This window comes from Falco naumanni, chromosome 3 (genome assembly GCF_017639655.2).
Source record: "Falco naumanni isolate bFalNau1 chromosome 3, bFalNau1.pat, whole genome shotgun sequence".
NCBI classification, from domain to species: domain Eukaryota; kingdom Metazoa; phylum Chordata; class Aves; order Falconiformes; family Falconidae; genus Falco; species Falco naumanni.
In genome coordinates, this window is record NC_054056.1 from 32546217 (window position 1) to 32571524 (window position 25308).

The window sequence follows — 25308 nt, forward strand, 5'->3', positions numbered from 1 at the left end:
CTACCCGGTAGAGAAAGAGCACTCTTCCTCCTCTGCTGCCAGTGCTACCCAGTCAAATATTATTGAGCATTGTTTTAATGTTTCTTTCTTTACCTTACTTCAAGCTGAGTTGCCACCTTGGCAAGGGATGAAGACCTTCAGGTCCTAGCTGAAGGAAAGGCATGGCTCCCTGGAGGGCACACGTGGTTCGTCTTTAACCATATGCTGACAGATTCTGATTTGATTTTTGTTTTGCCAGTGTCCACTTGTACTACTTGTTTCCCACTCTGGAGGAAGGAGGATTAGCTACGTACCGCACTGCCATAGTACAGAACCAACACCTTGCCATGTTGGCTAAGGTACAGTTTTACACATCCCTGTATTTGACACCCATAGGTAGGATAGTCTTTGTGCGTGGATTGCTTCTTGAGGGATCTGCCTGCTTTGAACATCAGTGTCTTTATAATGTTTTGTATACAAGATTTAAGATACAGGAACTCTTTTCAGTTTGAAAGTAGATTTTAAAGATTAAGTAGGACATAGTGTTTTCCCCAAAGCATGTTTTCAGAAGGAGTAGTTTTTGCAAGCAGAAGGATAAGCTTTCAGGATGCTTCTGTTGAAGGTGTGTCTGTATTTACCTTTAAATTGCACAAGTAATGAAGCTGATAGTAGAAATTCAGTGAAGAGAGAGAAACAAACTGGTGGTTTATAAAGGGACTTCCTGATAGAATATGTAGGGAGAACATGGCAGCACGTGGTAGAGAAAGTGGGGAAAAAATCATTTTGTCTGTTCCCTAAGCTACACAGTCATTTTCAGATTCAGTATGTACTGTGAAAGAGAAATATGTTAGAAAGGCTTTTGGTAAAAAGTTGTGTTATCTCCTGGGGAAAACTGAGATGCCTCTGAATTTTATTTTGTTTAATTATGTGAATGAAGAACTTTTTACATTTCTACATGACACTGGAGGGTGGGAATATGATATAGAAAGTTGATTAAGTCTCCATAGGTAATTTGTTACTCTGTTATTCATACTTAATTTTGTTAGAGTGTTTTTTTAAGAAGTCTGATACTTATGTAATGTATTAAGCTGTGCACCCACGCATGCATGCGCACATGTCCACTGTGTACTACTGATAGTTTTCAAGTGTTCTTTTAATCTTCTCTGTTCGTGTTCATGCAGTAATTTAAACAAGTGTATCCAGTTCTGAGATTTTGGCAAAACCTGCGTGATTTCTAACATGCCATCTTTTTCCCAGCTATCAGGAGAGGCATAGGGCAGGGAGTGAACACAAATCATTTTTGTCCAAAGCTTTCTTTAATGATTTAGATAAGCATGAATTGATGTTACTATTTTAAAAACAGCATCAGAAAAGCTCATATGTTCTTAAAGTCAGTTCACAGCCTTTATCATTGTACATGGACAATCTTTAAAAATTTTTATTTCAACATTTTTTAAATTGTATTTATTTGTATTAGATACAACTGTAAATATTAGAAATATGTACATTCCTGATTTCCCAACTTACACTTTTTTCCTCTACTATATCTTAGGTGATGTTCATGGTTTCATCCCCTTTAATTGTCCCCTGCAGTGTCATGTTGCATTCAGTTTACTTAATATAATTCTCAGCCTCTCAACTTCTCTTGTGCACGTGGAATGCTATTTTAATTGAAGATCAAACTATAAATTTATGTAGCTTCTAAAGGGCATTGTAGCAGAAATTTTAAAAATAATCTGGAATGCGTTGTGGTCAAAAAATGAGAAGTGAAACAGTTGGAAAAAAAAGCTGAATGCCAGCCCCCAAAATGGTGATAAGCCGTTGGAGGTCAGTGAGACACCCCAACACCTGTTAACCTGAAAAAATGACAATAATCTGTAAGAAGATTAAATTCATTATTAAACAACTAATGTTCCACTTTTATGTTGGCTTGAGTGAGTGCTCCCTGCACTTTATAAAGCACAGTGGAGCATTGAAAGTGGTTATTCCCTGTGTTCTGGAGCAGTGAACAGGCTCTCATTCACTGAAAATGGAAGACTTTGTTTTTCCAGTTGGAATGTGTCTATACCATGAACCTCAAACCACTTCATCTCTACTTTTACTTCTTACATATACACCAGGAGGATAAAGTAGAAAGTTAATGAGAAATTAGTCAGTGGAAACTTACACCCAGTTAGGAAGAACCTATTCTAATACAAACTTTTCAAGATGCACAAACCTCCTCTTTAAAAATCTCAATAAGGGTTTTGTGTCAAAAAGATGAATATGTAAAGAGAACCTAGTAGTTCTTGCCTGCATTTGTATAGCAAAATTATGTTATATATCTGACTCACTACCTGAGTTTCTGGCTGGCAAGCAGAACTGTAGTTTAAACAACAGATGAATGTTAATGGTGCACATTTGAAAGGAAAGCGAAGGCTAGGTGGCACTGCGGATTAAAATATCGCTCTTCTGCTTGCAGTGCCCAGAGGCTTTTGTTGCTGCCACCTGTTGACATTCCTAGAGGAAAAGCCAGATGTTCAGTGGATTGTGTCTACCAGAGTTCTTGTTCCTCAGTGTTCTACTTTATCTTCTTGTAGGCAAAATCTTTTTCCTCGGTGTTAACTCCCCTCCCTTTGAATGTCCCTTTAGCATTTCTGAAGGCAAATCACATGAGGGCAAACTACCAGCGAGAAACAGCACGTTGTACCATCCAGCCGGTATCAGGCTATTTTTCTGTCACACCTTCAGCCCTCCTCTTGAACTCATCCCTAAGTCTCACTAGTAACATGTTTTGATGTGGCTTCCCATGACAATTTGGTTTCATATAATTCCTAGCTTTCCCATGCTATCCCACTCTAGTTACGTGCCTTTGATAAACATATATGAAGTCCTCTAATTTTGGCCTATGTCTGAACTGAAACTATGAAGAAAGGCTTTAAAGTTCTCCCAAACCCAGCTGATGTCTAAAAATAGTGTAATTGAATTCTAGTGACTAGAACTTGTACTCTTGTACTTCTAAAACCATGGTTTTGACTCTTTCCGTATATTCTGCAGAAGCTAGAACTAGATCGATTTATGCTTTATGCTCATGGTCCAGACCTTTGCAGAGAATCGGATCTCCGCCATGCCATGGCCAACTGCTTTGAAGCCCTAATAGGTAAAGCATGAGTATTTCTGTTTGCAGACAGTTATGTTTTAATATGTCTTTATGCTATGTTGACTGTGATGGAGGAGACGTGGTTCTGGTTTGAGTAGTGTTAGTAAAGGTAGCCAATAGTAAAGTTTAAATTTTCTTCATCTCTTCCCATCTGCTGCATATATGTCACATGTATAGCAAGATGCGTATTAGAATGAAAAATCTCATCTTCCATATTCTGCCTGCCACGCACTGAAGGCACACCCATTTCATGCCGTCGTGGCGCGGCACTTCTGTCCATCACCGCAGAACACCATCTCTCATGTGCCACCATGGCCTGCCACCTGCAGTCACCTGATGGGAGCAGTTCAGTCACCATGGTCTGGCAGGAAAAGTGCAGGTTCACTGCTTCCAATAGTACTTGCACAGACCTGCAAATTATAGATTCACACTTCAGCCCTGCATTTTAAACTCTGGAGCTTGCTTTCTGAATGCACCAGGCACTCCCAGCCCAGACAGCGGTCTGCTTCTTCTGTGCCCTGCTAAACTTCTCCTATGAATTAAAATGAAATTTGACAAATAAGTGTTTGTTTGTCTTTTCCTTACAAATAAAAATCATGGCAATATGCCATGCCTGGTATAATAAAGCTACCAAAACCCTTTAGCTGAGGATGAAGGGGAGTTGTGTCAAACTTACTGTTGGGCACTAAGATGCTGAGTAGTGACTGGCTGTGCTACCTGGTAAATTTATGCTGGAGAAGAAATCAAGGCTGCCTGGCCACAGTTACCGGATAAGTAAGCAGTAAGGAAGAAATCTGATCTGTTACATCCACACACACTGTATTTTAAACAGCATGTTTTTATAATACATCACTTGTTTGAATACACAAAGCAAGATAAATCTCACTGATTTGGCTTCATATTCATCTAAACGTACTGTACGTGATACTAGCTGTGGGGATGGTTTAGCCCCGATCCAGGTCTTTACATGCTACACAGGCTCCTGAGGCATTTTGTCTGCTTTGAAAAACAGATCATAGTTGGCTTAGATGTTAATAGTTCTGTGCGTTCTGCCTTGGACCAAATTGCATTTCATCTTACCAAGAAATAAGCGTTTTCTTTTTAACTGTTTTGCTTTCCATGAGTACTTGGATCTTTAATTTAAAAATAAAAAACAAACAACAAAGGAACACCAGATAGGTATTTGTGGCTTTGTTCAGATATTTCAGCTTGTCTAGGATGTAATGTTGAGGACTATTTGGCAAGCATTGAGATTTGCTAAGAGAGCAGCTTGCTGTTTAACCTCCAATACAAAGTTGTTCACAAAGTTAATTGAGTAATAAGATTTTGCCAGGGCCATAGCTAAAATCTGGGAGCTAGTTAAGGGACTATAAAAGTATATGTGGGGTCTGGAGCTCCTACTTGAGAACCTTTGTAAAAGTCTGGTGGTACTTCCCTGTGATAAAAATAATAGCCAGAAGTATATGTAGGCTGCCAAGGACCTGTGTGCCTCTGGCATCATAGTCTTATCATCCCCCAAACTGTTCTCCAAAGAGTCCAGAGAAGGTGGTTGACCTAATGAGGAATTAAAAGGAAAACGTGAGGGGGAAAGACACAGCAAAGCAAACCATGTTCTTCGTTCTTCCTGTATGTGGGAACATCGACTCCCTTTCTTTGTCTTCTTCATGTAGCTGTGTATTCCCTTTGCTTTTCTACAGATGTGCTTACAAGAACTAGTTTGAGGTTTTCAGAAGTCTACCTGTAAAGAGTTTCAAAGGAAAAAATGTTGATACTACATTTATAAAGTGCCTGCACAGATACAGAGTGTTTATGGTATACTCAAAAAATATAGCATGCAAAATATAGCAACTTTGACAAGTTTTGCAGAGCTTGTTACTAAAGGGGCTAATGGAAGACTAGCGAGGGCTGTACATGCAGTTAAAAAGTTCCATAATCTTCAGAAACTGAGAGATGCAGAGGTGCACTTACCAGTTCAGATAGTGTATTATTGGGATATTGGGAAGACGAGTTTTGGAATAGTCCTGACACATCATTTATATGCAGAATGTAACGTTGTTGAAAGTACAGAATAAATGAAAGTTATTTACTAGCTATTGAAATGTATTTCATGGCTTGCACTATCTACGTATGCGGTACAGTTAGCTGATTACTGGAAACTGCTTTTAGAAATTTTAGAAATAGATTGCTTCTAACCTAATTTGTGTAAACTTTGCTCTTTAACGGTATCGTTTTTTATCACTGATTTAACCATGTCAGGTTTTTCTGTGCATTTTATGACCATTGATTTATGTTGGTGTTTAACATGCTTTAAATTTCTCAAGAGATTAGGTAGTACTACAGAAAGCATGCTTTTAAAAATAATTTTATTGGAAATGAAGAAGGTGGAGATCTTTGACTTTCCTGTGCTTAGTAATTTTCCAAGTATTAATGCATTATTGACCTTTGACGTGTTGGTCCCCTCATGCAGGAGCTGTTTATCTAGAGGGGAGCCTAGAAGAAGCAAAACAATTGTTTGGACGTTTGCTCTTCAATGACAAGGTATTTATATATTTGTATTATTTGATTTCCATTTTCAAAATAACTGAAGACGTTCTCTCTTGTCCATTGTTTTAGCTGAGAGCCACAAATGAATAGGAGTACGCCTGTTGTATGTGGTTCCTGGAAACTGAACGTAGCAGAGTGTTTTTAGGACAGCAGGCTCCTCAGGTGTTTCCTCAGGTGTGCTGTTGGTTGGCTGGCTTAGGCAGGGAGCGGCGGGTGGCATGGGAAACCCGCAGACTTCCATTCAGAGTGTTATTTTAATAACAGAGATGGGTGCTGTGGATCCAGGCGGCATGCTTTTGGGGAAATGATGCACATGTAGAGTGACTGTTCTTGTTTCATCAGTTAAATTGTCCCACCCCTAAAAGTTTTAAAACATATCTTCAAATAAAATACAGGGATTTCATCCAGTGTTTACCCAATTGCATAAATAAAGCCTGATCCATTCTTCCATGCTGTATCTTAGATCACTGTTAGCTGGAATTTATCCCATAGAGTGGCTAAGGAAAGTAACAAGTACGTACTTCTGGGACAATACAAGTGGCCGTGGTGAGGGGATGAATTATACTGTGTTTTCCTTCTTGAAAATCTCTGACTTTGTGAAATTGTAAAGCTTATTAGAAATATTCTGAAGCCTATTGTGACTCTGTTTATTTGCTGCTTGGTGCCTGTAGTGAAAGAAGCCAATATGAAATAGAAGAAAACGTGGTTGGGGTTTTTTTTCTCTTTTTTAGTCCTTGCCTTTGGTGAAGTCAAACTTGCTACTGAGAAGTACTTGCAAATAAAGTTAGTCCTGAGGCTCAAACAAATCTTTTCCTTCCTTTAACCACTTTTTATTTGGTTTGAGGATTTTTCCACCTCTTTGAGACAAGCTAATTGGGAGAACTACAGGCAGTTTGAACAGCAAATACATGATTTTAAAAATTAGTTTGCCAGCACTATTGAATTTGCAATAAGCAGAGTCAGCATCTGAAATAGTTCAGTATTTCAAGTAATGACATTTTATTTAGTACTGTGGAATTTGTTAAATGACTCCCTTGAGCATTAAAGGCATCTCTCAATATTTGCAGGACCTGCGGGATGTATGGCTTAATTATCCACTACACCCACTCCAAGTAAGTGTATCTCTTTCTGTAATAAATTTCATAGCTCTTATTTTCAGGGATGCATTTCCATAGGTTTCCATTGTAATGACATCTCAGAAATTGTGCAAAAAAGTAGCCAAAGGAGGCTATATATTTGCCTTTGTGTTTGGTTTTGTTTTTTGTTTGTTTGGTTTTTTTAATAAATAATGAGTCTCTGCCTGTCTGAGAATTAGTCATTCACCTTTCCTTAGCTCATGTTTGATATATAATTGTGCTTATATGTTAAATCTAGTGAGAGGTAACATTTTGGTAGCTTCATGTTCATCTTCTTGAAGTTGAGGGAAAAAGGGTGCAGAACCAATCTACGTACATATTTTGTTAACCTGAAATTAAGACTGAAAGCTTAGTAGTTAGGAGGGCACGTTAGCTGAGTGGAATGAGTGTGATTCTGATTTTTTTTGTCGTTTTGTGTGCGTGTGGACACACGCAATGATACTGTGGTTGTTTCAGTGATTCCAGTACCTTTTAATACCAAGTAAACACCAAAATTATGAAGGTGTCTGAAGGTTAATTTATCCTCCATGTATTGAAGGATACAAGTTCCCAAGCTGTTAGTTTACAAGGCTGAAAGTTGGGAGAATGATTTCCCAGCATTGTTCCCTGACTGAATTCTGGAGGAGACCTAGAGCAAGTCATGGTCACTGTAGCTTCTTGCCATCACAGCAAACATGGTAGCATGTTCCAAGCATGCCGTGGTGCTGCAAGAATGGCTGTATTCACATTGTCATCCAGTCAGTCAGTAAGGTTTTGAGGGTCATATGAACATCTGAGAGGTTTCTTTTGACCAATCAAATCCCTGATGTTTCGTGCGGTCAGTTTGACTCCTTTGAAACTTTTTATGAGTGCACCCTTCCAGCAGAAGATCACGTTGAGTCCTCCATCTTAAACGTCTCGTATATTTGTGGGGATTTCACAATGGGTACATACACAAAATTTTCAGCAACAAATCAGTGCACATGAAGTGTTTTTATGACTAACTCTGTGAGTGTAAATAGAAAAGAATCTTAATGGGAAAGTGAACTTTTGTGATTCAGCAACAGCTGTCCTGCATGGTAGCACAAGGTCCCAAGAAGATTCTTTTTACTCTGGATTTCTTTCTTTTCTCTTACTTTATTTTAACATTTTTATCTGTGCTTTCACAAAGAAGACTGGGACTCCGCTTAGAGACTGGAGATAGTGTATGCAGCTTATCATTTTTTGCTACTACCTTAACTTGTATGATGAAAATTTTTCTTCCATGTCCCAGAAACCATCCTGGCTCTCTGCTTGCCAGTAGGGGAAACACAGGCTGCTTAGGTTGGCCTTTGGGCGCAGCTAGCCTGAAAAATAGTATTTAAAAAAAATTTAAAGCCGCTGTAACAATATGACAAATGAGATACCAATTAAAAAAACAAACAAACAGCAAAAGGTCTGGGTAAGATACAGAGAACTGGGAATCTGTAACCTGTTATTTGGCAATAGTCAAGTCAGTAAAAATAGTGATTAAAAAATTAATTAGTGGTCACCTGGGTATGTGTGGTCTCTTTTTCTAAAGAGTCAACATGCAAAGACAAGTCCTGCCTCACAAATGAATAGGTGATTTCAGAGGAGACAAAAAAGCACGTGATGATGCAGATGATACTGTCTGCTGGGTTTTCTAAGAGGATGTTGGAAAAGCACTCTAAAAGGCTTTTAAAAATGTGTTTAAAAAAAAAAAAAAGCAAGCCCAGTGAATACTGTCAGTCCTTACAAGATTTAAAGGAACGGCTGAAACATAAGAAATGGAGAGCAAGAGTGAAATGACCACATCTCACAAGGGATGGAGATCAGTGGCAGATTTCCCTAGGGATCTTTGCTGAAGTACAGGCTGTTCGCATCGACAGCTTAGAGAAGGGGATAAGCAGTGAGGTGGCAGTTTGTTGACAATACCAAATTATTCAGGGTAGCAGGGATAACAGCAGGCTGAAGAATTGCAGTCTGATTGCGAGAATGCAAGAGTGACTAACTGTGGAATAAAAAAGCAGGTGAAATGTTGTGTAGGTAAATATAAAGGATGGTGCGTGAAGAAGCAAAAAGCACTCTCAGCTCCACCTGCAAACTGACTGTTATCATCCAAGCGTGGGGCAAATTGAATGTAAATAATTAACAGAAGAGGGATAAGGAACAAACCAGAAGAGATCTTAATGCCATTTTGAAAATCTGTTGCTATTCTTACTTTTCCTTTAGGCATCCTCATCTGGATGATTCTTCCTCTTATGGCTTTCTATACAAAAGAGATGCCCAGAGTGGCTGGAGGAAATGCTTAAGCCATTTCCCAGCTCCAGAAAGCCATTTAACAGTGTCACCACATCAAAGACATCAGATAAGAAACTGATAGGAAAAGATACTGCCCCAAACTGATAATTTTAATTTTCTTGTGTTATTGTGCCCTTTTGAATTTCATATGCTAAGTATTTATTCTTGATTTTTGATAGTGAAGGAAAATGGGAGAAATAATTTGTTTTGTCTCATCTTGATGTGCTGTCAGTCTGCCAGCCCTATTCTAGTGATTTTTAATCTGTTTTTCAGTTAAAGACAATATGATAATACTAGAAAATTCAGACACATAAAATTGTACATGTTTTGTGCAAGTAAGTAGCCCATGCTATCCACATGTAGAGACAAGTAATGTGTTATAAATGCCTCAGCTGTTAAAAAAGCATACATCAGAGCTCGCATCTTTGAGTGGTAATTATCTGAGACAAAAAGCCAGAGGAAACTTTTCTCAGTTCAGCTGCCCACAGAACAACTTGTTCACTGTATTCTTTGCCCTTGTTTAACAGAAGGCTTGCTTTTCTCTCAAATGTTCTGAAACGGCGTCAGTTTGTCATTATTTGCACTGAATTGTATTTACAGCTGCAGGAGTCCAATACTGACAGGCAACTCATTGAGACCTCTCCAGTTCTTCAAAAGCTTACAGAGTTTGAGGAGGCTATTGGAGTCATCTTTACTCATGTTCGGCTTCTAGCACGCGCGTTCACTCTGAGGACAGTGGGCTTTAACCATCTGACTCTGTGAGTACACAGCAAGAGTCCTCATCCTTATGTTAGTATCACAGATTGCTGTATTTGAAAACAAACTCTAGATGCTGTATCTGTTCTCCAGAAGAGAATAGAGCAGCTACATTTGCAAGCCTGTGTGGCTCAGTATCCCATCTCTGTCAGTAGTCAGTAGTGGATACTGTGGGAAAGACTGTAGGCATTAGAGAACGATGCTGGTGTTTCTTCTGAGCTTCCTACATCGCTGATATTTGTACGTCACTTCTGAGACAGTAGCAAAACATACTTGGAGGTACATATGGGCAGTGGAAACAAGTAAAATCGTGCTCTTTGGTCCAAGTGCAGCCCTTGTGTTCTGTGGTGTGTAGAGCTGCCAGGCCCTGTTTTAAAGCAAACAGTAGGGCCATTACCACTGGTTGCCTGGTCCAGGATCTCACATGAGTTTAGACACTGATTCTTTTATTTCTTGTGAATGGACAGACCTTTTTCTCTATTGAAGTCATTGCATTCATTACTTCACTTTCTTATAAGAAATTGCAGGTAGAGACCTTATCTCATTACAAGCTTTGTTAACTGCTCTGCTCCTTCAGTTAGTCCCAGATCTGTGATCTAATATTGGTGTTTATACATAGCTACTCTGATTTGCTTTCTCCCTGAAACAGTAATGAACTGTGTTTTCATCTCATCTGGTTAACACTGGAAAATTGTCTTAAATGTGTTTGGAAATGAGCAAGGCTCACTTTGAGGTTGCTCTTCATTTTAATTTGTGTGTGCATGCTGGTTTTGTTTTTTCCTCCCTGAGTGCTTATTGATTTTGCTGCATTGATGTCTTCCTTTTCAGAGGCCACAACCAGAGGATGGAATTCCTGGGTGACTCCATAATGCAGTTGGTAGCCACAGAGTATTTATTCATACATTTCCCTGATCATCATGAAGGGCACTTAACGGTGAGACTGCCATCAATCATGATCTCTGGAAAAGCAAGAGTGGGGTGGAGACTGAAATTATAGGACCAGCTAGTGAATTATTCTGGATTTGATTAATAAAAGAAGCCTCAGCAACCACTGCTCTTAATGAGGCTTTGTTAATTTTAAGTCATGAGCACTGCAATGAGTAGGAAATGGTGATTTATGAGCCCAGTGCAATAATTTTTGTTCTGTGAAATGGATCAATAATTTTAAGGATGTCAGTGATGAAATTGGGAGATAAGACTAGTTCTTGATTAAAGATGGGTGTCTTAAACCATTTCTTTAAATAGGCACATCACATGATGTTTTTTATTCGCGACTTCTAGTGTCTTCAACCTGTGGCCAGGCAGGGTTATGTTTCCTGATGAAGTTTTTACAGTCTGTTTTACTTTGGTTTTCCCATTGTCTTCAATCTGGAGCTCCTGTAGTAGCTTTTGAATTTAATTTTACTACTGTTGTAGTCATCTGTTGTTGATTACCTTAGCCTTTCAGCCTCCCTTACTCTGAACATCCCAGTTTGGGGAACTTTCTGCAATTTACAGTACTTTAAACATAGTGTGGTAGGGTATGTAGGATTTTTCCTGATTGATTCATTTAGTACTGCAGCTAGACAGCTGTGGCTTTGTTTGTGAGGAAGAAATTTTCTTAGGCTTACTAAATTTTTGTTAGTTTTCAAGCCTTGACTGGAATAAAAAGCGATAAATGTATTAAGAATATGAATCAAATCTTCTAGTTAAAATTAGGAAATAGCACAGTAAGTTTCTTAGCTACTTGGAGTAACTTCCTTAAATCAATAAAGGGATGGCGTTGCTAAGTCTAGCAGGCAATGTGTTTTCAAGAATGCACTTTTTGAGTCTTTTGGGCTAAAGCTGTTTACAAGACAAGAAGCTAAAGCTTTTTTTACAAGACATTCTCGGACTAAAAGCAGTTTTAATTTTTCTTCACCATTTCCTAAGTTTCATTTACGTTTGCATGGATTGTTCTGCACTGTTCAAGAGACAGAGTAGATAAAGCCTAAACTTTGGAAGTGAAAGTTAAAAGGGGAAGCATCTTGCCAAACTAATTCTTCAGAGAAACACAAATATAAGGCAGAAATCAAAGACTGGTGGCTGGGTTTTTTTTTGCTTTGTGGGTGACTTTCAAGAATGTAGGCATCAGTGGTCTTGTAGTAGTAAGGTAAATCTTTCAAGAACTGTTTAGCAGGAAGGACATGAATTGTTGCTCTTAATGGGTGTAAACACTCAGAACAATGATCAGAATGTCTCAGTGTTGCTTAATTATTAGTGAGTTGGTAAGTAGAACAAGTTGCACAATCCAAGTTTGTAGGGGAAAGTACAACGTTAGAGTGGAATGGATGCTGAAAACACATAAAGATATGGAGAAGCAGGCAATGCCTAGAATGAAATTTCAGCTCCAGGGGTGTGCATGCAGTGAAAATGAAAATAGTCTTGGACAAAATGAGACTTGTGAGAAAGGAGTGTGATGATGTGGGATCCGAAGAGAAACGGCAAACACTGAGCTGTTTCTCCTGTCATCTGGGAACATAGTTAACATTCAAAGTAACAATGGAACATCAGCTGAATGATTTCTGTGGTGTTAAAGAGAATTTTTGTTAAGGATGGGAAGATTTTACTTGACTGGCAGTGGCTTCCCAGTGTCTAGTGTTTACTTGTGGAGAGATATTTGTAAATTAACTATATTTAAGAAAAAGAAAAGAGAACATACTCTTTTCTACCTATCTTGAGATGTCCAAGTGTTGTGCCAAAAAAGAGGAGGACATTTTGTTGGATGTTGGAAGATGCAGCTTCTCCAGTGCTGGCTTACATTACAGTTGTGGGTAGTAGCAAGATACGTGAAGATTGGAAGAATAAAAAAAAAAATAATGCTTTGTAATTAGAGTTAAACTCTAGTTGAGCACCTGTCACACATTACAGCATCTGCAATGATGCAGGCTGTGTGTTGATGGAGTGGAAACTAGTTCTAAAGAAAGTTGCTGGGAAGGCACAGGTACCATGTCTTGCTAGATCCCACTTGTAGAGAAGGTGAATCCTAATACAGAGCAAGTTAATAACCACAGTGTTAGAAGGATAACTGTTTGGGTTTGGGGTCTTTTTTCCATCTCTATTTCAATGTGTAGTGTACATGTATGTTGCTCTTTGGTTTATGCACTACTAATCATGATTATGGGTCCCATAAAAAAAAAACACTCCTCAAACACAGCAAAAGATCCTTCTCCTGTTACAAGAAACAGATTTTTGTCCTGTAATACTGCACTTCTGTCTCGTAGGTTGCATATCCTACTTAGGATTTTGTTGGGGAAAGTACTGTTGATTTATCTTAAGGACATAAAATGGAAGAATTTTGGAAAGGAACAAGTAGAAGATGAGTTTAAGCAGAGGTTAGGGAGACAGGTAATCCTATCTGCAGTCTGCCTAGTTTATGAAGTTGTGAGTATCTACTTCATACATCATTGCCAAACAAATGATGAACATACTGTTCTTTATTTATCTGTTGTCAGAGATGAAGTATCAAGCACAGCAAATAAATCTTGATTTTCATAAGCTCAGCTGACATTCTGGAGCCAGGTAGCATATAACTTGGATCTAATAAGCTGAGCAAATGTGATATGGAAGACAAAGAGAAAAAAAATGTATATGCAGCTTCTCAACTGTAGATTACACTTAAACAGTGGAAAACAGAGACATTCTTCCCCTCGCACTCCTGGCTTCTATACTGTCCTTAAATTAATGCTGTTTCATTCAAAGGAAAAAAGCGCACCTTAAGCAGGGATTCAGAAAATTGTATGAAACTCTAAAATTCCAAAATATTCCTTTAACCTATATTGTACCTTTGGCAGAGGTCTGTTTATGCGGTCTGCCTTGAGCCAGGTTTAAGTATTTCAGGTAACTCTGTTGGAGGGCCAGGGGTGCTGGACATTGTCAAACACTGAAAATTGTTAGAGCCAGGTCTTTGTCAGGGGTGCATTGGCTCGGCTATACTATCCTCAGTAAAGCAAACAGTACATACAGGCTGTCCAGCTATGCATTTTCTTTTCTGACCAAGGGAATGGAGTGGCTTCTTCATCTGCTTGTTCTGAAACACTAGACTGTCTTGCTTTAATGTGCATTTGTTTTAATTACTGCCTATTTATTTCTTATTTGGTGGACACTGGAGACTGCTCTATACACTCCAGAATATTGTGTGTTTATACATTGTAGTGGAAAAATTTATATAACTGTGTATTGCAAACTAGAAAAACGCAGATTAGCTGAAGAAGTACAGGACTGGTGAAGAGGTGGTTTGTGATTGCAAAGAAGCTCAGAAACAAGCATTTTAAATACAAGATATATCTGGGCAAGTCATGTGTCCATAGAATAAATAAAATTTATTTTCCAGAAGGAAAAACCAGCAGTAGAAAGAATGAATGTGTGTTTATGTAACACACATTTGAGGTGTGCTGAAACACAATAAACCAAGAAGTGAGAGGCTACAAGGATAAGAGTAACAGCTTCTCCCCAACTCTCCGTACCTTTCATATTTTGGTATTGCTAGTTGTTACCATTGAGTGGAACTTTATTCTGTTGCAGCTGTTGAGAAGTTCTTTGGTGAACAACAGGACACAGGCCAAGGTGGCAGAAGAGTTGGGTATGCAAGAATTCGCCATCACTAATGACAAGACAAAAAGACCTGTGGCTCTTCGAACTAAGACTTTGGCTGATCTCTTGGAATGTGAGTTAATTTGGTTATAATAGCTTAGTACTTATGCAACTTCTTTTTCCTTGGGGCTTGTTGAAGAAAGCCATTAAAAATCCCCCAAATCACTATTAAAAATGTATGTTCAGGTTTTCATAATAATTTGACTATACCTCTGAAAACCAGATTTTTGAACACTAGGCTAGATTTTTGAAGTCTGTATGAAAGCAAGAAGGAGGCATAATTGCAGATACAAAGTTATAGGCTTAGAAATTGAGGGATCATCATGACCAGGTAAAAAGCATGTCTAGGAAGTTAAAGCTTGTGATCTAAGTTGAGCTATTTAACAGCAGTTTCCATGTTTCATTAATATGTTCTTGTCACTGTTGGAAGATAAAGTAGTTCCCTCAGCAAATAAATATTTCTCTGGTTCATTTGACTGCATTTTAGGAGGTTTCAAAATGGTCATTCCACAAAAGGGTAACCTATATGAAAATTAAACTCATTTTAGTCCATTTATCTAAGTTTGTGCTACCTTCTTTCCAAAAAAAGTGGAAACAGTGATAAATACTCTGCAAAAAAAGTTTATCTTTTGTATTTTGATAGATTTTTTGAGCCATCCAGACCCCTTGGCTTTTGACAGATCCTCTATAAACAAATGGAAATAGAACACAAATAGGAGTGATTTATATCTAAAAATTTTTATGGTACCCAGTGCTGATGTATTTTTAAGTATCCATGGTCTCCTGGTTAAAATATGAGATTAGGAGCTGAGTGTTGTTTCTAGATCTTCAAATGACAGACTGGATTTGAGTAAGTCACTTAATCTCTTGGTCAACTTTATTTTTCCCTGTGTATGCAGGATAATAATACCATCATCACATCACTGCTGTGAAGCATAATTGAATATGGCTTTAGAGTACTCAGAGATACTTGCTTCTAAAAGTGCACACCATTGACGTTCTTCTTGGATGAGTGACAATATTTTTTTTTTCCCCAGCCTTTATTGCTGCCCTGTACATTGACAAAGATTTGGAGTATGTTCACACTTTCATGAATGTATGCTTTTTTCCGCGGCTAAAGGTAAGATCAGTCAGATTCCTACTTTCCTGCCACTGTGTTTTAACACATTTCTGCATCTGGGACTTGTAGCACAATCTCTCAGTCATAAAAGCATCTTTGTGAACTTCTTACAGGAGTTTATTTTAAATCAAGATTGGAATGATCCTAAATCCCAGCTTCAGCAGTGCTGCCTGACTCTCCGGACAGAAGGAAAAGAGCCAGATATTCCTCTTTACAAGTAAGAACTGACGTCTTATGGATACAAGCTAATTGTCAGTCTTTCTTGTATATGGAGAAAGATGCGATCAGTCACCCTATGTTTTTCCCATAGTCTGGTTTTATTGTAGTTATCCAAGCCCTTCAGTCTCTCTTTGTCTGAAGATGGAAAATGCTGAACCAATGTTTTCCCAGCTTTAGGTGTTCTAAGCCATTATAAGGAAGAATTAGTAAACATTTTAACTTGTACAGTTGCAAGGGAAAAATACCATTTTTTATATTCAAATGGAGCATTTCATTGGCATAATTTTTTTTTGTTCTTCTTCTAATGTAAGGAATGGCAGTATTTCAAATTAAATAAAGGGAACAATGGCTGTTTTGGTATGAAGTCAAGATATCTCCATTCTGTTTTCAGTAATAGTATGAAGTTTCTCTACGCTCTATGTTATTATGCAAACATAATAAATGCCTTGTGTTACACATCCTGATTATAGGCTTTGTTTCTAATCCACAGAGTCAGGCACTGAAGGGCAGCACAACTTTTGGACATTTTCTTGGCACAGTTCAGCCCACATATGTCATCCTGTTTAGTGATAGAGAAGCTGAGGGCAATGAACCTCTTGACTTGTACACCTCAGTTAGATACCTGAAGCTGGATGGGATGGATCTCTCCCTTCTCTCTTTAGTTGTAAAATAGCATGATAGCTATTTCAAAGAGATAGCTAGCTCTTCAAAGAGACAGTAAAAAACTTAAGATTGTATATTGCATCCATATCCATTCAATTAATGTAGGAAAGGGTGCAGTGTTAGCCCCCAAAAGATGAGATAAAGGCTGTGAAAGTTCAAGGATTGTGTTGTTGGGATTATTATATCAAAAAGGTATGAAGAATGAAAGTCTAAGTGCATTTGTCACATTTACTGAAATAAAGTTTTCAGTGAAATGTAGCAGTTCAGTTATAGTGACAAACAGTGCGCTTCAGAAATACCACTTTAACATTGCAACTGATGCTCTGCAAATCTGAGTCCTCAGTGTCTCTGCAATGAGGGCTCACAGCTTTGTCTTGAGTGAGGGAGATGAATACAATAAAAACAATAATTACCAATTCTTGTAAAACCCACTGAGTATCAAGTACCAAACGTTTGTTTTGGTTTGCTGTGATGATAAATTGATTTTTATAGTACAGCTTAGAGCTAGTAATATGCTGTTATCTTCCTGTTGTCTTGTTAAATTCCTTTTCTTGGGGTTATCTGTTTCACTGCAGTCAGTACTATTGCATTTAAATTTGGGGCGGGTTTTATTTGCTCTTGTTGTAGCACATAGAGACAGAATACTGTATTTAGGTACTTTAAAAATTGATGTGAAATTGATGCTCCTTCGAAAAAGTCCAGGTAGTGGACAGAACTTGAGCTGACAGTGGGGGGAGATTTGGGACAACAGGAAGAAACAGTGGAAGAAGGAATTCGTTGCACATCTAGGGAATTATCTTTTTTCCTTTTTAGATGGTTGTTGATGCATATCCTAGACTGTAGTTCAAATGAAAAGTTTGTTTTGTGACGAACTGTAACTTCTCAAAGCTGATGGCAGATTTCTCTGAACTGTGATGATTCAGTATGTAGAGAGCTACCATGTCCAGTATAAAGTCCTTTTAAAACCTTGCTAACTGCACAGCTCTCAGGGACTAAAATTTCAGTGTACACGTTAGTCATATTGGTGTGATCATTTGCAACTGCATAGCTATGCACAATTTATATGACTTTATTGCAACTGTTTTCACAGTGTTTAAGCAGTTTGTGTTACATTTTGCATTTTTGCTTATAGGTTAAAGTGTAAATTTTAATGTGGTGGTCCTGAGTGAACTTGGATGAATAAATATAACCAATATAAACAAGGTGCATTTTATATAAATTTCCACTTTTTATTGTGTACCATACTGGTAACCTCTGAGTTAATGTGATTTATATAGGCTTCTTTCAACCCTTGTCCTGCGCTTTGCACTAATTCCACTGTATGGGTTGACCATACTGAAAGCTTGGTGATTTATGTGCTGCAAAATTCTGTTTTTTAATACTTCCTGCTTGAATAAGTCACGTCTTTCTTTTTTCAGGACTTTGCAGACAGTGGGACCGTCTCATGCCAGGACATACACAGTAGCTGTTTACTTCAAAGGGGAAAGAATAGGATGTGGTAAAGGCCCAAGGTATAGTGAAAAATTAATCGCATGGTGTTAAAGCTTGGATATGGCAGTCCAAAGTGACTAGCCATGGAGACAGAAATGCCTGTGCTTGGCCTTAGAAAAGGAAAGCTATTGAGGCTTCTTCAAGCTATTCCAAGTTTCTGCCTCAGGAATACCTGAAGGGTTCAACATCTGTATAGTTTTGGGTCTTAAGCTTTTGTGGTGAACTTGCTACAAGGTGGCTAGCCGTGGTAACCAATTTGTGGCTCTCAGATTAGAAACTGCAGAACAGCTTCAAGGAAATGATGACTTATGTTTGGCTTTGCTACTGGATTACTGGCCAGCTTAAGCTAGCAAGTTAAGCGTGCAAGGCTCTCAGGGGTGTTTTTTTCTGATGTTATTACTTCTGGGCATTTTAGAATGGTTTCTAAAGTTGCAAAGTCTTCAACCATGAACCCCAAAGACTTTATCTTATTTTCTGCTACCAAATCTGGTCAAGGTTATAAAAAGATTGTTGGTTCCATAGCATTCACACCTCTGTGATTTTGTTCCTTTTTTTTTTTTCTCTCAAGTAAAAGGAAATGCTTCAGTGAAGAATGGACTGGAACATTCTGTTAGTGTTATTGATCAAAGTTTAAAAATGTGCTACTGGAGCTGTAGTGCTGTTGCTCACATATTTGTGGAAAGGCAGATAGACGCTCTGGGAATTACTAGCTACTGGTTATCCAGAGAGTTTTATTACAAAGAGTAGCTAGTGAACCGCTTTGTAAGAAAATTTAGTTTGTGTGAAACTTAGATCTCATGTAACGTGTTTTTGTTTGGCTTTCACAGTATTCAGCAAGCAGAAATGGGAGCTGCAATGGATGCACTTGAAAAATGTAAGATATTTGGGTAACAAAATCTACAGTTTGCAACCTTGGTCTTTAGTGAGGTGAGGTGCAGGTTTTGTGGGGGATGACATTTAAACATGTATGGTAAATGCTGCTTCTACACAGCAGGTTTTCCTTTTAGTACTTTCAAAACAATTTTGTCACAGGTGAAATTAATATGAAACCAACAGGTATTTTTTAAAGGGAGCTGGTGAGCTGCAGAGTTTGCAACTTAGAGGGAAACCTGTGCAGTGAAGTCTCATTGGGATTTTCCATGCTTAAATATGCAGTGGGGTAACACTGCTTAGTCTCTGACTTTATGGTTGTCTCATCCTCTAATTTAGGAGAGGAGGAAAACTACTTCCCAGTTGCCAATTTAGAAAATAAAATCTGATCTCAGATTATACAGTAGACTAGGTTAAAACCTAATAGGCAGATGTAAGTCAATATAAGTCAGTATTTATCTGTTAAGAATGGCTTATATCAGCTGGGGATCCAGTGATCTGTGTATGCACTCTCCAAATTATGCACAGGGTAGTCAGCAAGGGAGCAGTCCTTCATTGCAATGGAGTCTCAGATATGAAAGGAATGAGTGTATACAGATCTCTTGTACGAAATACCTTTGGTCAGTTGAGTTAAAGTGCCAGCTGTGGACATACTGAAAGCAAATAGATTACAAGCATTTTGTGCAGTGGTAGCTCTCAGTTCAGAAGAATGTGGGGAGGTACATTTTTTGCATTTGATTCAAAGCAAAGACATGCAGTTCCTCAGATGCCAAAGATTTTTAATCTCTTATCTCTGCATCTGGAAATCCCAGGGCTTAAAATTTTCAGGAGACTCTGTAATTCAGAGATTTTTTTATATACAGCTGCTAGGCATGTACTTCTCACCACCAATAAATTTGACAGGTAGGAAAATGTAACTTCCCTTCTCCACTGAATATCTGCAAAATGTTACTCAGGTGGTTTTTTGAGTATTTTTTCTTGTGACAATGTCGCTGCTCAGAGAGCTGTGAGCTTCATCTCCTGTCAGCTACTTCACAGATCTTTTCTGACGTACTTATTTGTTTGAATATCATAGACCTCTGAGGTCTCTACTCCAACCACCCCTCAAAACAGAGCCAAATTTCAAGTTAGGTCATGTTTCTCAGTGCCTTCCCACTTGAGTTTTGGTCATTTTTAGGGATGGAGACAACAGCCTCTATGGGCACCTGCTCTATTATGTATTTGTGGAGGACAGTTTTTGGTGGTGGTGGTTTTTTTAATGCATAAGTAGTTAACTTGAAGTAGAAGTAATTTTCATGTACCTGCTTATATATATGATAGCCATGATGAGTTTATTACATAAATTTCCTTCTCAAAATCTTAAATGAATTACAAACAAACAGGTTGCTACCAGGCTGAGTTCTTCAGAGTTCTTAAAGAATCACGTTACAGGCACGGGGCTGAAAATGTGATTTTCATTTTATGGTGCACATGAGCAACAAAGTGTCCCAGAACCCCATTAAACAAAGCACCAGTGTTTTTTAAAACAGCAGCAATTTAAAAACAATTTTCTTTTGTTTAGATTGCTTTCTGGTTTAAATAAATATACCCTCCTATGCCGAAGTTGTAAATAACTGAAGAATAAACCTTTTATTCCTGCAGTATATAATAAAAGGCAAAAAATTTCACCGGCCGATAAAACAAAGCAGTAGGAAGTCATTCTACTCTACCACAAACTGCTGTGGATTATGTAGCTTCTGCACCGTGTTCTCTGGCTGAATGAATCTGTGCTGCCTGAGATCCAGAAAGAGAAGGAAAGCGCTTGGTACCTAGGGACCTCCTTCCTGAGGAGCCTCAGCTGAATTCTGTCTTGGTAGCCAGCTAGAGAGAGCAGTCCTTTGCCAAGACACCTCCCCAATTTCTTTATGGCTTTAAAGGTCAGTGTAGTAACCTTTTGAGTTCATCTCAGACACAGATAGGTGTGTGCTGTGCTGATCCCAGAGCTCAGTGTGATCCCAGCAGGATTTACTGCCAACTGCAGGCTACCACGTACTCTACCACCTCTTCATTTTCTGACCAGCTGGAGAGCGCAGGTCTGTGCAGCACAGACACACAGATGAATGTCAGCACCTTGGTCGTACAGAAAACATCACATTCTGTCAGTTGTGTGCTGAATTGAGAGCAGTGCTGATCAGTTATATAAGCTGGTTTTACAGCCTGAGTTCTAACTCAGGTACATGTGTATCAGCCAACGGACAAATGTCTGAAACCAGAAGCATCCATCTCCCTAGCTATTTCTCCATCACCTGAGCCTCGTCTAGTCTGTTTTACCCTTCACTCATCCATGCTCTTAGTCTATGCTAAGGCTGTATTCTGGTACATAGCCAAGTATTAACTTTTTCGGAACAGATTTTACTGCGTTCCATTTTGCTAAACTATTACTTTCCCATTAGGAACCCTGCCATAATGCGGGGCAGGTAGTGGCTTCTGTGTGGTCTAAAAATAATAATGGAAATGTCTGTACAATGCTTGGAACCAGTGGCTCATACTTGTTGGAGTGAGAACAAGACAAAAACCCCTGACAGCATTGATAGTAGTCTCGCATTTGTTTTTCAATATCGACCACCTGTTGCTAAGGGAACAGAATGTAAAATCCAGGTAATACCTAGCCATGATGCTATACCAGGATTTTATATTTTATTTTTGTGAGTATATTAGATTTGGCACTACTTTGTAGCAGGGGAAACAGATGTGGAAATCATAAAGAAACCAAACTCTTATGACACACAGCCCTGGTTTACTATGGATTATTAGAAATAAATTAGTAAAAATGGTAATAACAATATTCCCCCTACCCCTAATCTCATCAAAGTTTAAAAGAAGAAAAGAAAACAAAAAAACAAGAACGGAGGCTTTCTGTGTTACCGGTTTGTTTATTAATGTAAAATATTTCTCCTTGTGTCAGATAACTTTCCCCAGATGGCCCATCAGAAACGGTTCATTGAACGGAAGTACAGACAAGAGTTGAAAGAAATGAGGTGGGAAAGAGAGCATCAAGAGAGAGAGCCAGATGAGACTGAAGAAGCAAGAAAATAAAAGGGGGGCACAGCAGCAGTGGCATATTTACTTACTTAATAACTCTGACTGTGGCCTGTGGAGACCTAACCTAGTTTCTTGCAGATGATGAATGAAGAGTGCCTGTTGATATCAAATAGAGAACCTACAATTAAAAAATTGTGTGTATATATAGTATTTCTTTAGTTTCATTTTAAGTGCAAAATTTGTTTTGGCTTTTTAATAAGATTTGTTTTAAAATCCTTTTAATTTTTATGAAAAGTTGTCAGATTATTTTTATTATTTTTACTGTCTTGTATGAAGTAATAAAATACTAATTTCAAAAGCCTGTAGGAGGAAAAGCTGTTTAAGAATTGTCTCCTATGTCCAAATGCTGTTTTGTCAATAACCAGCAAAGTTATTGCATGAACTCTGCTGTGGAGGAGGAAAGTATTACAAGAAACTAATTCTGCAGAGCACTTAAGCATGATGTACGTAACTTAAGTTTTGCAGCTAAATGTACTCCTGGACTCTGCTAAACCACAGCCATAAACTTCAGGTCCTTTTACCAAAACTGGTACAGTAATTTAAGCAAAGGAGATACTCAGTTTTGTTTTAAACAGTGGATTCCACATTTGGAGTGTGACACAGGTTGGAGTGTGGAAGGTTGGTGGGTTTTATCTTTAAATCAGTATTATAAAACTCTAAGAAAAAGAAAAAAAAGGTAATTATGAATCAAGAGAATGACAACTTTTTTAGTAGAGTATGTACTGAGTTTGCATTTACAAGTTCAGTTTCATTCTCAACTTCCTGCTCTATCAAGCTGGTGTCTACTTTAATGAATTTCTTTGTCCAGAAGGTACCATTGTGACCGTAATCATCAAATGGTGATTAGAAACTCCATGCAGGTGCTGTTCCAGGTAGGTTTATTGGAAACTGTATCCAAAGGAGGGCAGAATTTGTCTCCAAGTGTAGATCAAAGGTGGCATACAGGTTTAAGTCACACAGTTTCCTTGATTTTTGGTGTCAGTGGTTTGTATTAGACACGTTTCTTCTATAAAAGCTCTGAATGGTACTAGAAGTGGAACATCCACTGTGGTTGGTGGTGGTATTTCCCACTGATTACCAGCTTCGTTGTAGATGTTGGTGCATTGTTTGTACTTCTACTTTGCGTGCTTCAAGCCATTCATTTCCATTATGCTGAGTTCAGAGTTGAAACAGTCCCTTAGTCGTATTGCATAGTCATTTCTCTGTCTTTCTTTTCTGATAAGTGGAACAGATAAAGCTCTTATTTTCCCTAACTGCATATTTTCTTCCTGCTCCAGATCGTTTCTGGCGAGTCATTTATGCATCTTTTCTGATGTAAGTAATGCAGATGTATGTAATAAGGTACCAGGCAACTTTGTGATCATGGATGCATGAGTCTGGCCCAAAGAATTGATACAGACTCCTGAAAAACGTTTGCCTGATAGCCACACCACACTGAACAACAAATTCAGCGGTTGTCTGAAGCACCTTTCTGTAGGCGTGGGATTGGACATCCATGAAAGTACATTATTGCAGGTGCCAAAGTAGACACAAGTGTAGCTTAAAAGTTCAGAGTACCCAAAATGTCTTCCAGAGCTTCACTTCTGAGCTAATCAGTATGTGTATTTTCATAAGCACATTTTTGTACGCATGCAATGAGATGTTCTTAAATGTGGGATTTTTTTAAAAACTTGACCCCACAGCACTACCTCACTTGTTACAGCTTCTGTGATTGCCTTAATAGATTGATGCTTTAAATCCATTTCAGAGGATGAGAGAAAACAAAGGAAAAAAGCCAAACATTCTGTAATTTAAAGAGTGATAATAAACCATTAAAACATAAAGGAGGGGATAAAAACAACAAGATAAAGGCAAGTAACTGCTCTGTGCTAGATGCTGCTGTTCTTTGACTTCTGAGAAGTGATTCTAACTCATAGCTTCAGTCTGTAAAATAAAAGCTGAAACGCCTCTGAACAGCAGTAGTCTTGAAAACTAAGCAGCAACAACTGCTCTCAAGTCTTTTGTGTTTCAAATTCCTTTGTACAATTGCCCATCTGCTTCTAGCAGTAAGAGGAAATGGTGCATTGGTAAAGGGTTAAGCCTAATTGTGTACACCATTATTTTATCTATCCCTCTTAACTGTGACCAGATTCATGTGTTTAACAAGTAGAACACGTAGTGACTTCATTTTCAGGTGTATGGTGGCTTTGCAAATTTCTCTCTTCCTATCTGCTATCAGCAGACTACCCCAGCAGAATTGTTAACTCATACTTTAACATTTTCTTTCTTCCTGTGCATCATTTCGCTTCTCAGCTATAAGAAGACTGTGAGCTTATTCATCAACACTTGCATAAAAATGTCTTGAATTTATCAGATATGCTGTCTGGGGGAGGAGGAACCCAGAATTGGTTTTTTGACCCAGAAGTTGCTTGAAAATAAACTTCTAAAACAATTTCTGCATTGCATTACAATTAATGATTTTTAGGTCTTCCTCAATAAATGAGGACAATGACCTTTTTTTTATTAGTGGGCTATGTTCCCTTTTTTTACTGGTTAAGCATGGGCTAGGAAGATTGAAGAAATTTTATTTTCCTTTTCTCGAGGGCAGAAAACAGAAGGTAAAGAAATTCACATTTTCTTTGTCTATATCAAAACCACAGTGTATTTGTACATGCGGTGTCTAAAAACACTGGCTGTGGATGTTTCTGATAATTTAAGGAGATGCATGGAATGTGTAATGTGAGCGTAGTGCTTTGTAACATACACTAAGAACAGAAAGTTGTTTAAGTTGCCTTAAATTTCAGAAAAATTATTACTGAGATTATGCTAATCAGTGGAACAGCTGTAATTTATAACTAGGCAACTTTGGCTGCTTTTTTGGAAATGTGAAGGTGTCTCTGCCTTATTGACAAAGTCCTGTTTTTTGATTGCCTCAGAGCCTGATCTGTCGTGATCTAGTTCTCATGCAAGATCTGTTGACTTGATTTGGGTACAAGAAGATGAACAAAGAGCAAGACAGATCTATGTGGATCCATCAGATCCTGTGAAAGCACATCTTTTTTTATTTTTAATGTGCATATGTACAGAGCATTGAATAGAATTGTAGCTCATGTGATTAGGAATTTGAATTGAACTTGCATAACATTCATCATCATTATTTCCAGAGCCTAAGCGTGCTTTGTAATATTCAGTTTCTGGAAGATTCTTTAACAGTGATACTAAGAGAACCTTGGCCTCCAAGAGTGTTGTAAACATTGTCACTAATAAAGTTTTCCAGAAAAGACTTCAGGCATAGTTGTTACTTGGTAAAACAATTTGGAAAGATCAAAAGGCAAATCCTGATCATCTGTCTCCCTACTTCAAAGAGTCTGATTATACAGGCTGCATATTTAAATGAAGTGGTTCATTTGTTAAAAGTTTCTGTTTGGTAGAAGAGCTTA

General features: G+C 38.2%; 1 protein-coding gene across 2 annotated transcripts in view; it reads left to right on the plus strand.

Moving 5' to 3' along the window:
* DROSHA (drosha ribonuclease III) overlaps positions 1 to 22205 on the plus strand; it is a 74841-nt gene extending 52636 nt beyond the window's left edge. For both annotated transcript variants that reach the window (XM_040586860.1, XM_040586861.1), the window contains 12 exons: positions 239 to 338; positions 3016 to 3118; positions 5586 to 5656; positions 6730 to 6774; positions 9679 to 9836; positions 10663 to 10768; positions 14377 to 14518; positions 15483 to 15565; positions 15679 to 15782; positions 17866 to 17958; positions 18766 to 18812; positions 21753 to 22205. In XM_040586860.1, the coding sequence (XP_040442794.1) occupies positions 239 to 338; positions 3016 to 3118; positions 5586 to 5656; positions 6730 to 6774; positions 9679 to 9836; positions 10663 to 10768; positions 14377 to 14518; positions 15483 to 15565; positions 15679 to 15782; positions 17866 to 17958; positions 18766 to 18812; positions 21753 to 21883 (1183 nt within the window). In that variant the 3' untranslated portion in view covers positions 21884 to 22205. The remainder of the gene's footprint in view (positions 1 to 238; positions 339 to 3015; positions 3119 to 5585; positions 5657 to 6729; positions 6775 to 9678; positions 9837 to 10662; positions 10769 to 14376; positions 14519 to 15482; positions 15566 to 15678; positions 15783 to 17865; positions 17959 to 18765; positions 18813 to 21752) is intronic.
* Positions 22206 to 25308: the final 3103 nt, after the last annotated feature.